Raw genomic sequence first — 16,864 nt, forward strand, 5'->3', positions numbered from 1 at the left:
CAAAAGGCCCCCAGTAATTGTAACCAAGCGCTCTTTGAAAAAACTGGACATGCAAGCCTTTCTCCAAGATGTTGCGGCCGTGTCCTGGGACAGAATTAATTCCTTCCACCTCTTGGAAGAGGCATGGTCTTTTTTTAAAAACACTTTCAGTCTGATTATGAGTAAGCATGCCCCTCTGAAAAAAATTAGAATAAAAAATCGATATAGTCCCTGGTTTTCCAATGACCTGGCTGAGATTATTCATCATAAAAATGCTCTCTGGAGAAAAGCCTGCTCTACCCAAACTCCAGTTGACTGGCTGCCCTTCCGTCAATGTAGAAATAAAGCAACACAGGCTATCAGAAATGCCAAAATCTCGCATTTTAAAGAAAAACTCACCACATGTGGCACTGATGCTAGGGCATTCTGGAAAGCAGTCAAGGTAATGGAAAATAAAGTTATTTCACCTCATTTACCAGTTTCTATGTTATTTAATGACATCATCATTACTGAGAAGTCTCGGATGGCCTCACTTTTAAACCATCACTTTATTAATGCAACCCATACAGTTTCAATGTCAAACTCTAATCCAGTCTCAATGGACACTTCAGTTACAACCTCAGCAGATGCCCAACTCTCTCCATCAAGCAACAATGGCTTCTCTTTTATGCCTCTTTCCACCTCTGAAGTCCAGGATGAACTCTCCAAGCTGAACAGAAACAAATCTGCTGGCCTTGATGGTCTTGATCCCATGTTCTTAAAAGCAGCATCCCGCATTATTGCCGCCCCCGTCACAAGACTATTTAACATGTCCCTACAGCTCTCTGAGTTCCCTATTGATTGGAAATCAGCCATAATTTTTCCCCTCTTCAAAGGGGGTTCTGAATCTGATCCAAATTGTTATCGCCCAATTTCCATTCTACCATGCCTTGCCAAAGTTCTGGAGAAGCTTGTCCAAAAACAGTTAAATGATTTCCTGGATAAAAATCATATATTATTTGACATGCAATCTGGTTTTCGGACAGGACATGGGTGCATAACAGCCACCACAAAGGTTCTGTCACGTGAGAATAAGGGTCTGGGTCCAAATGCAGGGAAAGTAAGAATATTTAATAAAACAAAACACAAATAAACATAAACCAAAAAGGCCAACACGGCACAATCAAACATTAACTCAAAACATAAACTGAACAAAACAAGAACACAGTCAAGAGCCAAGATCTATAATCCAAAATACACAGAACAACCATACAGAAAACAATGCAGCCAGAAAGAGTAGTGGGAAATGAGAGTTCTTATAGAAAAGTCCAAATGGTGAACAGCTGTGAGTGTTAATGACAAAACAGACGTGAATACTTAGGAAGTGCTGTGCAGGGAAGGGAAAACAGCGACCTCAGGTGGCTGAGGGAAACCCCACAGCCCAGATCATGACACTACCCCCTCCCCACGGAACGGCTCCCAGACGTTCCACAAGTCTGGAGGGTGGAGGAACGGGGGAAGGCAAATCAGGGGGAGGGACGGCGGGCCAGGCCCGTGCAGCGCAGTCACCGCCGCATCAGGAACAGAGAGCGCAGTTGCCTCCGCGTCCAGAACAGAGAGCGCGGTTGCCTCCGCGTCCAGAACAGAGAGCGCGGTTGCCTCCGCGTCCAGAACAGAGAGCGCGGTTGCCTCCGCGTCCAGAACAGCGAGAGCGGTCACCGCCGCGTCCGGAACAGAGAGCGCGGTCACCGCCGCGTCCGGAACAGAGAGAGCGGTCACCGCCGCGTCCGGAACAGAGAGCGCGGTCACCGCCGCGTCCGGAACAGAGAGAGCGGTCACCGCCGCGTCCGGAACAGAGAGCGCGGTCACCGCCGCGTCCGGAACAGAGAGAGCGGTCACCGCCGCGTCCGGAACAGAGAGCGCGGTCACCGCCGCCGTCTTGGGAACATTAACAGCGGACGCCGCCGCATTAGGAACAGGAATAGCGATCGCCGCCGCTTCGGTGACCGAGATAGTGGACGCCGCCACCTTCCCGTGAAACAGCCTCTCTATCCCCGCCGCCTCGAAGGACATCCCCGCCGTCTCGGGAACAGAACGGGGGGACGCCGCCTCCTCGAAAAAAAAATTCCTCCCCGCTGGACCCATCTTTGCTGGCTGCATTCTGTCACGTGAGAATAAGGGTCTGGGTCCAAATGCAGGGAAAGTAAGAATATTTAATAAAACAAAACACAAATAAACATAAACCAAAAAGGCCAACACGGCACAATCAAACATTAACTCAAAACATAAACTGAACAAAACAAGAACACAGTCAAGAGCCAAGATCTATAATCCAAAATACACAGAACAACCATACAGAAAACAATGCAGCCAGAAAGAGTAGTGGGAAATGAGAGTTCTTATAGAAAAGTCCAAATGGTGAACAGCTGTGAGTGTTAATGACAAAACAGACGTGAATACTTAGGAAGTGCTGTGCAGGGAAGGGAAAACAGCGACCTCAGGTGGCTGAGGGAAACCCCACAGCCCAGATCATGACAGGTCCTTGATGAGGTAATTACAGCATTAGACAACAAACAGGTCTGTATTGCCACCTTTATAGACCTCGCCAAGGCCTTTGACTCTGTCGATCATAGGATCCTCTTACATAAGCTTTCCAGTATTGGTCTGTCCTCCTCTAGCTGTGCTTGGTTTGCCAATTATCTCACCAACCGTGCCCAGCAATTGAAGGTTGAAAACATTATGTCAGACCCACTTAATATCTCTAAAGGTGTGCCTCAAGGCTCCATCCTGGGCCCAACCCTTTTTTCTATCTACATCAATGATATAGCCAGAGCTGCTGGCACCTCCAGGATTCATCTTTATGCAGATGATACCATTTTGTACTCAGTTGGTTCCTCTCCCAATTCTGCGGCTTCCAGTCTTAAACTCAGCTTCACCTCTATAGAGCAGTTCTTTGACAATCTCCACCTCCGTATTAACACCAGTAAGACAAAATGTATCCTTTTTAGCCGAAAACCAGTCACCGTGACTCCACTTACAATCACCTGCATGAACGGTATGGCTCTGGAGTATGTAAAAAAATATAAATATCTAGGTATCTGGTTGGATTCATCCCTGTCATTTATTACACACATCAATGACCTTCAAACAAAAGTTAAAGCTAGACTAGCCTTTCTTTTCCGCAATAAAGCTTCCTTTACTTATGCTACCAAATGCACTCTCGTTAAGATGACAGTACTGCCAAATTTGGACTATGGCGATATTATCTATAGAATGGCACCAAACACAGCCCTAAAAAAACTTGACACACTCTATCATTCAGCCATCCGTTTTGCCACTAATGCACCCTTTCACACTCATCACTGTGACCTGTATAAACTGGTGGGCTGGCCCTCCATACCCGGCGGCTCCATCACTGGTTTCTCTTCATATACAAGACAATCCTGGGCAAGACACCTCTCTATTTGTCATCCCTTTTTCATGCTGCTCATAACGCCTATCACACAAGATCAAGTAATTTGATTAAATTTAGTACCCCCCCCCCCCCTACTTCTACTATCTTTGGACGTAATGCCTTCCGCTTTGCAGCAGTACACGACTGGAACATACTACAAAATACCCTGAAACTTACATCTCTGATCCCAATCGCCTCTTTTAAGCAAAACCTTCAAAATTACATAGTTGACTCTTGTTCCTGCTGACAATTATGAAACATATTTAAGCACTTTATTCTTTTTCTTTTTTCTTTGTTGTTTACCTTTTTTAATTCAATTGCTTGTTCTATGTGTGTCATGTGTTTGACTATGTATAGTTGTACAGTATGTTCCTATTGATTCCTGTAGCCTCTTGGCCAGGTCATGTTTGTAAATGAGAAGTGGTTCTCAAACAGTTTACCTGGATAAATAAAGGTTAAAAAAAAAAAAAAAAAAAGTAATATGAGAAATGCTACCTTGGCATTTTCGGATGGAAACTGATGTGGTTGCATACGGATGTAGAGTTCAACTTGTAGTAAAAAAAACGCTACATTCAGCCACTTCTCCAGCGAACGTGGCTGGTAAGGCCATGGGACAACCTGAGGCAGATGGTGGCGTGGGAGGTGGAGTAAACGCTGCTTTGAAGGCATTCATAAGTTCGTTGATGGGGTTCATTTCGGTGTAGGTCTGGTCTTCTGTCACACACAGACGGAGGCAGAAGCAGAGGTAAGTGCAACGCAGGAATGGTAAGTTTATTGACAATGATTTCAGATAACAGAATGCAGTGGTATAGATGGTAAGTATTCTTATCTGAACAGTCCTTGTTTGTTTGTAGATGAATGAATCCGGTGAAGCAGACAGGTGAGATAGAATCCATAAAATTCAGCAGGGTCTGGGGATTGCAGGGGATGTGATCAGTAGACCAGACGAAGTACAAGTGAGAAGTCCAGGTATATAGGGGTGTGGTAATTGGAAACAGGTGAGTGATTACAGTGAGTTGGAACGAGTGGGTGGTGTCCCAGGAGGTGTGGTTTGAGGGGCTGACTTAGGTGAATGCCTGACATTATAGAATAAAACAAACCATAATAGGTTAAATAGAACAAGTTAACTTTAGCTGGCTAGACAGCTCACATTTCAATAAAGAAACTATTTCTTTTCAAAGTCAAACTTTCAAATAAATCACACTCAGGTTTCAAGCTAGTGAAGCTACCTACCTAGTCTACCTACACTCTTTTCATTGTGTGCGAGGAAGATGGGTTTGTCCACATTTTTAGGTAAAAGGTAACATCGGGTCTTATTCACATTGCAGCCAGATTTTGAAAAAAATGCCCCCTGACAGAGTTGAAGTGGCTGGAACGCAAAGGAGGTGTTTGGTTGCAAATGCCAGTTTAGGGTTTGCTTCCTCCATGCAAGTGGGCCCAAATATACTTTAGAAGTGTCTCTCAAATACTGCTCCATCTGTCTCCATGTTCTTCTTCCTCTTTGTCATCGAACTCAGACTGCATCAGAACTGAGGTCATTCAAGGTAGAGACCTGCGCGGGAATGATTTTCCAGTCCCGCTCCCACAAGATTCTGTCCCGTGCCCACCCACTCCCGCAGAAATATATGTTATCTTGTTCCGCTCGTTTTGTCGTTTTTTTTTTGTTTGGTTTTTTTTTTTTTTACATTTGAATGAATGTCTGAAGGTGTTGACAAAAAGTGGGGACACAACTCTGAAACCTTATGAAACATGCACATGCTCTAAAAAACAACATTGCTTTGATATGAGAAACCATTAAACCATCACACCGTTTTTGATGTAGTGAGACAACAATATGTGTCATAGATCTGAGATCAATGATACAATTAAATTAAAGGGGATAGTTGTGGTTAATATATTCTATTATTAATCACTCATAGCATTTTTAAATCTAATAGCACTTACAATTGCTAGACATGTTTTGTCCCATCTCTTAAGAATCAGTGTAATGTAATGTATGCATGGCACATTTTCCATGTATTGTCACATGAATTAAAAATAAATAAATAAAGTGAAGTAAATATTTGAGGCAAAAACAACAACAACATAAAACTCTCTAGAACTGCTTAGCTTAAATGCAAGCAATATATGGCCATCATGAGTTAAAGGGCATGTCACATTGTCACCTTTTTCCACCTCTGATTAAATTGCAAAAAGTTGAGAATAGAGTACACAAAGGTTACAACCCTGATCTTGCTTACCCCTCAGCAAATGTACAGTTGCTTACCTGGGCCCTGTTTCAATAAGGAGGTTCAACCAACTCTGAGTTTAAACTTGAACTCTGAATTGACTTACCCTGAGATGGGAAACACTGAGTTTTTGGTTTCAGAACAGCTGAACTGAGTTAGTTCAATCCACTCTGAGTAGGTTGACTCTGAGTTTAGTGCTTGCAACATGACTATGAAAAGACATGATCAATGGAGCTCCCAAATTATGATTCACCATGGCAACAGCTCCCACCAAAAAGACCTCTGCATACTTCGAGCCAATGCTTAACTTTAATTCTTAATAATTATTAAGAACATAATTATTTAATTATTAATAATTAGAATATCAAAGGTAAAAAATTGGCAGAATGGTACGTTACTGAACTATTCATTTTCATGGTATCCCAGAGGCAAAAAATAAAATAAAATAAAATAAATAAAAATAATAATAAGAAGAAAACAGCTAAACATGGAAGTAAACATAATTCAACCAGTCAAAGCTTTAAGCATAAAGGGTTCATGAGTGTAGGCTACATGATTTTACAAATAGTTGACATTAAAATATGTCATATAAAAATATAATTCTGTGTCTAATTTCACTTTGCAGCAGCTTTTTCCACATAGTCTAATGCTCTTTGTAATGCAATGCCAGCAGAGGGAGCCCTTACCCATGATCTGACTGTTGCTGCTCCCTCTGCTGCCTCGTTGGTTACTTCCTGTTTGGTGGGCATAAAAGGCAGCCATTACCAAACAGACATCGCAAAGTATTGTTTTGCTGTGCGGATTCTACTAAGCGTTTTCTCTTGTTTCATTGCCCTTTTGCCACGGTTTTGTTTCATTGTCACAGTTATTTTGACATTGTTTTGTTCTGTTTCATTGCCATAGTTTTACCTTGTTTCATTGTTTATTTGTTACTTTTGGACTGCCCTCTCTGGATTTTGACTAACGCCTGTGTTTGTGGATTACGCTATTGTTTTGCCCTGGATATATCTGTTTTGTTGGAGATTGACTTTGCCTGGCTTGACTACGATCTGTTCATTAAAGCTCGCACATGGATCTTACACGCTTCCCAGAGTCCTCATTACAGAATTCTTCGCCTACCACAGATCCAGCAGCGTTGTGCAAACAGATCATCATGAACCCTGGAGATCGTCTGGTTCGTCCTCGCCAGAATAACCGGCCCATTGAGGAGTATGTGGCTGACTTCTGTGAGCTGTCGTATCAGGTAGATTTCAAGGACTCTTTTCTTAAGGACATCTTTTTCTTTGGTTTGCACACTAACATAAAATCCCCACACTGGACTCTAGAACAGTACATTGACTTTGCACTCCAGATAAGTGGCTCTGCTTTTACTGTTGGGATTGGAGCCCCACAATCCCACAGTACCCACACCACCAGAACATTTTCATGTCCCATATGTCACGTCTGGAATTGTTCACATCATGCCTGCCAAACCAAAGCCTGTTCACGTCATGTCTGCCAAGCCAAAGCCTGCTCAAGTCACGTTTACCAAGCCAAAGCCTTCTCACGTCACATCTGCTAAGCCTGCTACCAAGCCACAGCCTGCTTACGTCACATCTACCAAACCACAACCTACTCACATCACGTCTGTCAAGCCACAGCCTGCTCACGCCATGCCTGCCGCTCCAGGGCCTGCTCACGCCATGCCTGCCGCTCCAGGGCCTGCTCATGCCATGCCTGCCACTCCAGGGCCTGCTCACGCCATGCCTGCTGGTCCAGGGCCTGTTCACGCCATGCCTGCTGCTCCAGGGCCTGCTCACGCCATGCCTGCCCGTCCAGAGTGTGTACCTGTCATGGCCGCCATCCCAGAGGATGGTTGCCATCCCCCAGCCTGTTCACAAGATGGCCGCCATCCCCAAGCCTGTTCACAAGATGGCCGCCCCATCTGAGTCCCCAGTCAGGATGGCTGCCCTTCCAGAGCCACTTCACAAGATGGCCGCCTTTCCAGAGCCACTACACAAGATGGCCGCCACACCAGAGCCTGTCGCCAAGATGGCCGCCGTCCTAAAGCCTGTTCACCAGATGGCTGCAAAATGGCCGCTGCATCCACGCTTCATTGTGTCAACCTGGTTCCAAGATGGTTGGCCTCCAGCATAGAGGACCCACCACTGCTGTCAGCGCGAACAGCTGGTCTCCCTAAACTCATGTCAGCCCAGCCAGCACCCGCTAGCGTCATGTCAACCAAGCCAGCAACACCTTATGCCGCTTCAGTCAAGCTACGGCCTGTTCACGTCATGTCTCCTGTTCCAGAGTCTGTATCTATCATGGCTGTCCTTCCAGATGAGGTTCCTCAGTCAAGTCATGTTACAGCTGCTGTTTCTGCCAAGTCAAGTCATGTCACAGCTGCGGTTTCTGCCAAGTCACGTCACAGCTGCTGTTTCTGCCAAGTCAAGTCACGTTACAGCTGCTGTTCCTGTCAAGTCACGTTACAGTTGCTGTTCCTGTCAAGTCACGTTACAGCTGCCGTTCCTTCAAAGCCAAGTCAAGTCACAGCTGTTCCCTCAAAGCCAAGTCAAGTCACGACCGTTCCTCCGACATCAAGTCAAGTGATGCCTGATCCTCTGGTGTCAAGTCAGTGCTACACTTTCTGTGCCAAGACAAGATACAGCTGTTCTTCATGAATCAAGCCAAGATACAGCTGTTGTTCTCCATGAGTCAGGCCAAGATACAGCTGTTGTTCTCCATGAGTCAAGCAAAGATACATCTGTTGTTCCCCACGAGTCAAGCCAAGTCACAGCTGTTATTCCCCACGAGTCAAGCCAAGTCACAGCTGTGCCCCATGAGTCAAGCCACGTCGCAGCTGTTGTTCCTGAATCAAGTCAAGTTACAGCTGGGTTGTCTATGTTAAGCCAAACCACAGCTGATTTTCATGAGCCAAGCCAAGTTACAGCAGATCTTCATGAGCCAAGTCAAGTTGCTGCTGTTGTCCCTTAGCCAAGCCAAGCCACAGTTGACCTTCATGAGCCAAGCCAAGTTACAACAGATCTTCATGAGCCAAGCCAAGTTACTGCTGTTATTCCAGAGCCAAGTCACGTCTCGCCCGAGCGTCCAGAGCCAAGTCACGTCTCGCCCGAGCGTCCAGAGCCAAGTCACGTCTCGCCCGAACGTCCAGAGCCACGCCATGTCTCATCTGACCTGCCAGAGCCACGTCATGCCTCGTCTTACCTGCCAACGCCACGCCATGCCTCGTCTGACCTGTCAGAGCCACGCCATATCTCATCAGACCTGCCAGAGCCACGCCCTGTCTTGATTGTCAGTGTGATGGACCCTCCTCTAATGTCAGTGCGGGCTGCAGACATACCAATAGAGCCGACGCTCCCAAGCCAAGCAAGCCACGCCGAACTGACGCACCCAAGTCTCACACCTTCCAGCCCGGTGGGCATCCCATTAAACACTGCACTACCTGTGATGGCCATCGCCTTTTTAAGTGTGTGGGCTGCACACTGCATCCCAGAGGCCTCGTCTGTCCATGAGCCTGTCCACGAGTCTGCTCCAGAGGCCTCGTCTGGCCATGAGTCTGTCCACGTGTCCGCTGCGCCAATGCCTCTTGTGGAGGCGGCGTTTACGGTGGAACCCCCTGAGGAGGCAGCTCCTACTGCAGATCCTCAAAAGGGGGTACCACCCATTGATGAACTCACTGTCTGCTCAACCACTGCCAATGATCCTGCTCTGCCATGGCTACCCAAGCTACCTGCTTCGCCATGGCCTCCTGCTCTGCCTGCAATGCCAAAGCTTCCTGCTCTGCCTTCACCGCCAAGGCTCCCTGCTCTACCTGCTCCGCCATGGCTCCCTGCTCTACCTGCACCGCCATGGCTTCCTGCTCTGCCTGCTCCACCATGGCTTCCTGCTCTGCCTGCACCGCCTAGGCTTCCTGCTCTGCCAGCCCCACCATGGCTTCCACTGTTTCACAGCCTGCCACTGCTTCATGGCCCAGGTCCTCCAAGTTTCCACTGTCTGCCACTGCTCCACGGCCCAGGACCTCCATTGCTCCACTGTCTGCCACTGCTCCATGGCCCAGGTCCTCCAGTGCTCCACTGTCTGCCTCTGCTCCAAGGTCCAGGCCCTGAGTCTGATCCTGTTCCCCTGCATGGACCTGGCCCACCGTCCCACCCCCTGATTTGCCTCTGTTCCCCCACCCTCCTGGGGCCTCATGTACAAAGACTTGCGTTGAATTCATACTAAAACATAGCGTACGGACAAAGCTGTAAATGTGCGTACGCAGTAAAAAAATCAGATGTATGAAACACTGCGTACGCGGAATTCCACGCATATCTCTTTGTACATCCGAATTAACGTGAAATTGAGCGCACATGCACGAGCGCAAAACCCCTCCCTGCCTCCTCCCCCGTATTAATATGATAATGACTCCACTTTGGCAAAACCAAACGAAAAAGCAAGCAAGAGAAACTTAACAGAATGTGATTTGAAGGTGCTCCTCACCGGTAGACCGGAGAAAAACTGTTATTTGCAAGTTTGTAAAAAAAAAAAATAAATAAATAGAGTGGGAGAGTTTAGCTGACGCGGTTAACGCAGTGGGGTTTGAACATCGCACTGTGAACGAATTAAAAAAGAAATGGTCCGATGTAAAGGTGCAGGTGGAGAACAGTGGCGACTTAGCCTACGTTTCAGCGCATCAGTCAGAGTCATAGAGCGCAAGCAGATGAACATCGTTGTCTTGTAACGGTAAAATATCTTGTTTGAATAAGTGCAACGTTGTCTTTATGAAATAAACAATAGTAGGCCTATGTCTATAAAGGTTCATATAATGCCTCACCACACGGTGTGATGTTGACATAATGTGATTTAGTTTGACACAAAGCAACCGAGTGTTCCTTGTCAGCTAGGTAAATATTTTATAAGAAATTTCTATTTTGATTTTATGGTTATCTGCTGAATTTGCTGATGCTTGTAAATTACATGATGTAATTTATTAACATTTCATCATATTATATAGCCTATATAGCCATTGAGAGGGACATCCCAGTGGATCGCAGTGTTGTTTGAATTAGTTTACATAAGATATATATATATATAAGGGGGGGGAAGCCCTTTTTTTCAGTTTCAGCACATGCCCCTTAAAAGGTCTGTGCACGGCTCTGGTGCCACCGGCATTTCAGCTGCCCAATCGCCCACTCTACAAGTGCGAGAATGGGCATCATTGTATCTGCGCTCTTGGTCAGTTTGTGGGTTGTTGAGGGGGGTTAACAGCCACGTCTTTAATGGATAACCGCGGTCTCCTGATATGCAGTTAAATAATTACGCTCAATAAAATAAAATAAAGTAAAACTTAGCTGTTTCCGATTCACGTATCCAAATTGTTCTTCAGATGGCGCCTTTATAGCAATGTCCGTGCAGTCGATCGCTTGCGCTTACATTAGGATAACCGGTGATCGCTGCAAATTGCGCTTTGTTTGGCTGGTCAACTGCATGGTATGGAAATCTTATATACCTGCTAGACATGCGGATGATCCCGTCCCATACAGCTGGCATTGCACGGCTCAAAGACGACTGGCTTAACCCCGAGCGATCTGCCAGTTCCCTTTGGAAAGAACAATTTGCCAGGAAACCAAGCGTTATCAGCACCTGAAGGGAACGGGTAATGCGTGGCTCCTCGCTGTCTCCAAATTTGGACTCAACTCAGCAAAGAGCTCCAAGAGGATAGCTCTTGGAAATCTGAAACAGCTTATAAGCCAGTCATCATCGTGGGCCAGAAAATCACTGTGATCCCTAAAAACGCGTTCCCTTCGGATTTGGCCATTGACAATGTCCTCCAATAAGGCCAACACTGCCATTGCCATAGACTAAGGGATGTATACATTTGCAAATGCTTTTATATGTTCTAAATCACATAATTGGTAGAAAAATATTGTCTCAATTAACCCATTTTATCAATTATAAATTAATAGCAATGTTTTCCACATGTGTTGGTGCAATACTTTGTAGTGTGCAATTTAAAATAATTGCCTCTAGGAGTCGCCAAGGGAAATAAAACAAACACACGCACAAAAAATACACGTACGCCAGACATGGAGTTGGCGTGGATCAACGCACATTCTCACGTTAATTTCATCTTTAGTAAATCCAAACGTGAGCGTGAAATCTGGCGTACGCAAAGTTTTTGTGCGTACGCAGCGTTGATACATGAGGCCCCTGGACTGTTGCTGCTCCCTCGTTGGTTACTTCCTGTTTGGTGGGCATAAAAGGCAGCCATTACCAAACAGACATCGCAAAGTATTGTTTTGCTGTGCAGACTCTACTAAGCGTTTTCTCTTGTTTCATTGCCTTTTTGCCACGGTTTTGTTTCATTGTCATAGTTATTTTGCCATTGTTTTGTTCTGTTTCACTGCCATAGTTTTACCTTGTTTCATTGTTTATTTGTTACTTTTGGACTGCCCTCTCTGGATTTTGACTAACACCTGTATTTGTGGATTACGCTATTGTTTTGCCCTGGATATATCTGTTTTGTTGGAGATTGACCTTGCCTGGCTTGACTACGATCTGTTCATTAAAGCTTGCACGTGGATCTTACATGCTTCCCAGAGTCCTCATTACACTCTTTCACATAATGAAATGTTCTCTAATCCAAATGGTTGCATTTCCTAATTAGAGTAATGAAATGAACATTTGACTCCTACTCAGCCAACAGCATGAAGGCTCGCAAAATGACAAAGAACAGATGAAGAGGAGATGGATGTATTGGAAGAATATTAAAATCCAACATGAAAAAGAATAAAAGTTGCATTTGTCCATTTATAGGAAAAAAAGATGACCTAGTAAATATATACTATATATAGGTATATATATATATATATAATTAATTTTTATTTTTTTTAACTACCTTTTCATCTGCCATCCTTCCATTCCATAATCAGTTTCATATTCAATGGGTTTGTGCTCATTAGGCAATGACAAAAATTCTCAGAAAGAGCATTAGAGAAAGGCACACTTTTTTTACCGCTCTGCAGACAGTGTCTGTACTAATGTGCTCTGACTACCATTTAAAAATGACAGGTCAAATAAATACGCATGTGGATATGGCTAATCAAAATAATCCTATACCATATGATAAATAATCTTATGTATGAAAGTACATGCCGTTTTTGCCACTTTGACAGTGTCTGCATGATGAAAATATGTGCAATAAATTAATGCACCTAGAAAATGCTTTTCTTACTTAGTATTATTGTCTGGTTGTTTCCAATAAAAAAAAAAATCTAAAGATTCTTAAATCAAAATGCATTTTTAAGAAAAATGTCTTTCTTTTTTCTGTTAAAAAGGTTTTTGAGGAAAACATTCCAGGATTTTTCTCCATATTTCGATGGGAGCCAACAGGTTGAAGGTCCAAATTTCAGTTTCAGTGCAGCTTCAAAGGGCTCTACATGATCCCAGCCAAGGAATAAGGGTCACTGGAAACTTGTAAAGCCCTTTAAAAAGCTGTATTGAAACTGAAATTTGACCATTCAACTCATTGGCTCTCATTGTAGTCCACTATATGGAGAAAAATCCTGGAATGTTTTCCTCAAAAACTTTACTTTTTTTTTCGACTTGAAGAAAGAAAGACATGAACATCTTGGATTACATGGGGGTGAGTAAATTATCAGGAAATATTTTCTCTGGAAGTGAAGTTGTCTTAAGGTGAATATATATTTAGGGTGAAGTGAGGCCAAGTATGGTGACCCATACTAGGAATTTGTGCTCTGCATTTAACCCATCCAAGTGCACACACACACACCGTGAACACACACCCGGAGCAGTGGGCAGCCATTGCTGCGGCGCCCGGGGAGCAGTTGGGGGATCGGTGCCTTGCTCAAGGGACTCACCTCAGTCGTGGTATTGAGGGAGGAGAGAGTGCTGTACATTCACTCCCCCCACCTACAATCCCTGCTGGACCTGAGACTCGAACCTGCAACCTTTGGGTTACAAGTCCGACTCTCTAACCATTAGGCCCCCTAAATTAATTAATTTAATTAAACATTCTGATGAAACTGTTCCATGTTCTTCATCGGCACAGTATTTTAAATGTAATTGTGCTGTATTTCTTAAAAAAAAAAAAAAAAAAAAAAAAAAAAAGCTAAAAATGTAAAATGTACATTTTATATGGCATTTGTACAGACTTTGTATCTTGTCGGTCCCACTTTATATTAAGTGTCCCTAATACCTGTGAACTTACATGGTAACTAGATGTGTACGTAGCATGTAACCACGGTGTATGTACACATTGGTACATTGTATCTACAGCTCTAATACTGGTGTAATTACACACATGTAACAACTCACTGAATAGCATTTGTAAGTACAAATGTGTAACAGGACATTGGTAACAATACTTTTTTCACTTCTGGAAGTACACATGTGTAACAAGAATTATGTAACTACATTTTGTAACAACAATATGTACTCACAGAAGTTTTTACACTTCCACACAGTCTTCAATACTGCAGTTACCAGTTTGGAATGCCCGGAAACATTATTGAAATCGTGATGATTCCTATGTAGGCTACATATAATTTTTGTATTCATGTATTTGTGAACACTGAATTAGAATTAAAGTATCAATTTGTAATACCAGTGTACTTACATGGTAACTCCTCAGGAACTGTCTACTTAATATAAAGTGTAAAATGGTCACAACTTACTGAGTAATATATAAAATGTAAACCTCTGTGCAACACTTTAATATCAGTGTACTTACATGATAACTCCTCAGGAACTGTCTACTATAAAGTGTAAAATGGTCACAACCTACAGAGTAATATATAAACTGTGTTTTCAAATGCATTATTAAATAGCTTACTTAATATGAAATTATAACTTTCCATCCTGTTCTGTGTAATTTCTGTTGCCAACTCGTTTCCAAGCATATGCAAACATAATGTTTAACAAGTCTACACTTTAAACCTTTAAAATAAATAACATTTCTACAATCGTTTAACCATTTATGTAATATTAACTTCGTTTGTAGGTGGGACGCAGCAGGCGTTTTCTGACATCCCTGCGACTTACAATAAAACCATAAAATACACCGAACACGCATCATAATTATAAAATGAAACAATTTTATTTGTGCGCTATAAGATCTTCAGAATCCATACCATTGCGAGGAACATGCCCAAATTCAAATCTTTATCTTTATTTTACGAATTCAAATACAACCGCGTCAGGAAACAGCAGTTTTTACGGCAGGAAAATCGAGCTCTCATTGGCTCTCGCCAGCATTCGTCACAGTTTACTACATGCCGTGTTTCTGGTGAGATGTGTTTGAATGTTGCGCGGGCGCATTTACGGAGAGGATCAGGAAAATAATCTGGATAATATTTCAGCGAATAATCACTTTAATTCTGCTCTGCACCTCAAACAAACCTACTGTATTCTGCCAGAGAGGACTGCGGCTGCAAAAGCATCGCCATTTGGATTACTTTTTGGTATGGCTGTTGATATTTTTGCATTAAATAAATGATTGTAATTTCAATTTTCTGTCTGTCATGTTTTTTTTTTTTTCATTACTGTACTGAGAGAGATATGGTTAACGTTAGGTTTAGAGGTAGGAGTGTGATTAGTGACTATAAACATATTTTTTATGCTATATTGTTAGTAAAAATGGTAATTTCCCTGCATATATTTTTGTCAGTTATACGATTTATATCCTTTTATATTTGCTATAAAATGGGTAGCTTTAGGTTTGGGGTAGGTTAAGGGGGCTAAAAATGTAAATCGCGTATTAATAAAATGATAAAAGGCATTGATACGAATATTTAATGAAATGAAGGATACGTAAATATTTTACGTTTTTAGCAAAACATACGTAGCTATTTGTATGTTTTAAACGTTGAAATACGTCTAAATTGTACATTTTCGCATCAATAAAAACTTACAAAAATGTACGTTTTGTGAATCTAAAAATACGTATAAATACCAACGTATAAACAATGAGACCAGGCTGGACCATTTTACACTTTATATTAAGTAGACAGTTCCTGAGGTGTTACCATGTAAGTACACTGAAATTAAAGTGTTGCACAGAGGTTTACATTTGATATATTACTCTGTAAGTTGTGACCATTTTACACTTTATATTAAGTAGACAGTTCCTGAGGAGTTATCATGTAAGTACACTGATATTAAAGTGTTGCACAGAGGTTTACATTTTATATATTACTCAGTAAGTTGTGACCATTTTACACGTTATATTAAGTAGACAGTTCCTGAGGAGTTACCATGTAAGTACACTGAAATTAAAGTGTTGCACAGAGGTTTACATTTGATATATTACTCTGTAAGTTGTGACCATTTTACACTTTATATTAAGTAGACAGTTCCTGAGGAGTTATCATGTAAGTACACTGATATTAAAGTGTTGCACAGATGTTTACATTTTACATATTACTCAGTAAGTTGTGACCATTTTACACTTCATATTAAGTAGACAGTTCCTGAGGAGTTACCATGTACCAAGTACACTGGTATTACAAATTGATACTTTAATTCTAATTCAGTGTTCACAAATACATGGATACAAAAATTATATGTAGCCTACATAGGAATCATCACGATTTCAATAATGTTTCTGGGCATTCCAAACTGGTAACTGCAGTATTGAAGACTGTGTGGAAGTGTAAAAACTTCTGTGAGTACATATTGTTACAAAATGTAGTTACATAATTCTTGTTACACATGTGTACTTCCAGAAGTGAAAAAAGTGTTGTTACCAATGTCCTGTTACACATTTGTACTTACAAATGCTATTCAGTGAGTTGTTACATGTGTGTAATTACACCAGTATTAGAGCTGTAGATACAATGTACCAATGTGTACATACACTGTGGTTACATGCTTCGTATACATCTAGTTACCATGTAAGTTCACAGGTATTAGGGACACTTAATATAAAGTGGGACCGCATATTATCTGCCAATTGGGTAAGAAAAACTAATCTTGTTTCCATTTGCATTAAGATTATTTTTCTTGTTTTAAGTAAAATGCACTAAATTTACATTCCAAAACACTCACTAAGAAAAGCATTTTTGAAGCATAAATAAATTAATGAGGTATTTAAGCATCACTTATGCTTTAAAAAGGGGGAGACCAAAATAAACTCTGGGTTTGCAGAAGAAAACCTGCTCCTGACCAGGTTTGGTTCACAGAGTAAGTTATCAAGGTAACTGACTCCGAGTATCAGAAACAGGCT

General features: G+C 42.5%; 1 protein-coding gene across 1 annotated transcript in view; it reads left to right on the top strand.

The window, feature by feature from the left end:
* Positions 1 to 7,322: 7,322 nt before the first annotated feature.
* mppe1 (metallophosphoesterase 1) overlaps positions 7,323 to 16,864 on the top strand; it is a 77,663-nt gene continuing 68,121 nt past the window's right edge. The window contains exon 1 of the mRNA XM_073830296.1: positions 7,323 to 7,494. Within this exon, the coding sequence (XP_073686397.1) occupies positions 7,323 to 7,494 (172 nt within the window). The remainder of the gene's footprint in view (positions 7,495 to 16,864) is intronic.

Source organism: Garra rufa, chromosome 24, assembly GCF_049309525.1.
Source record: "Garra rufa chromosome 24, GarRuf1.0, whole genome shotgun sequence".
NCBI lineage: Eukaryota > Metazoa > Chordata > Actinopteri > Cypriniformes > Cyprinidae > Garra > Garra rufa.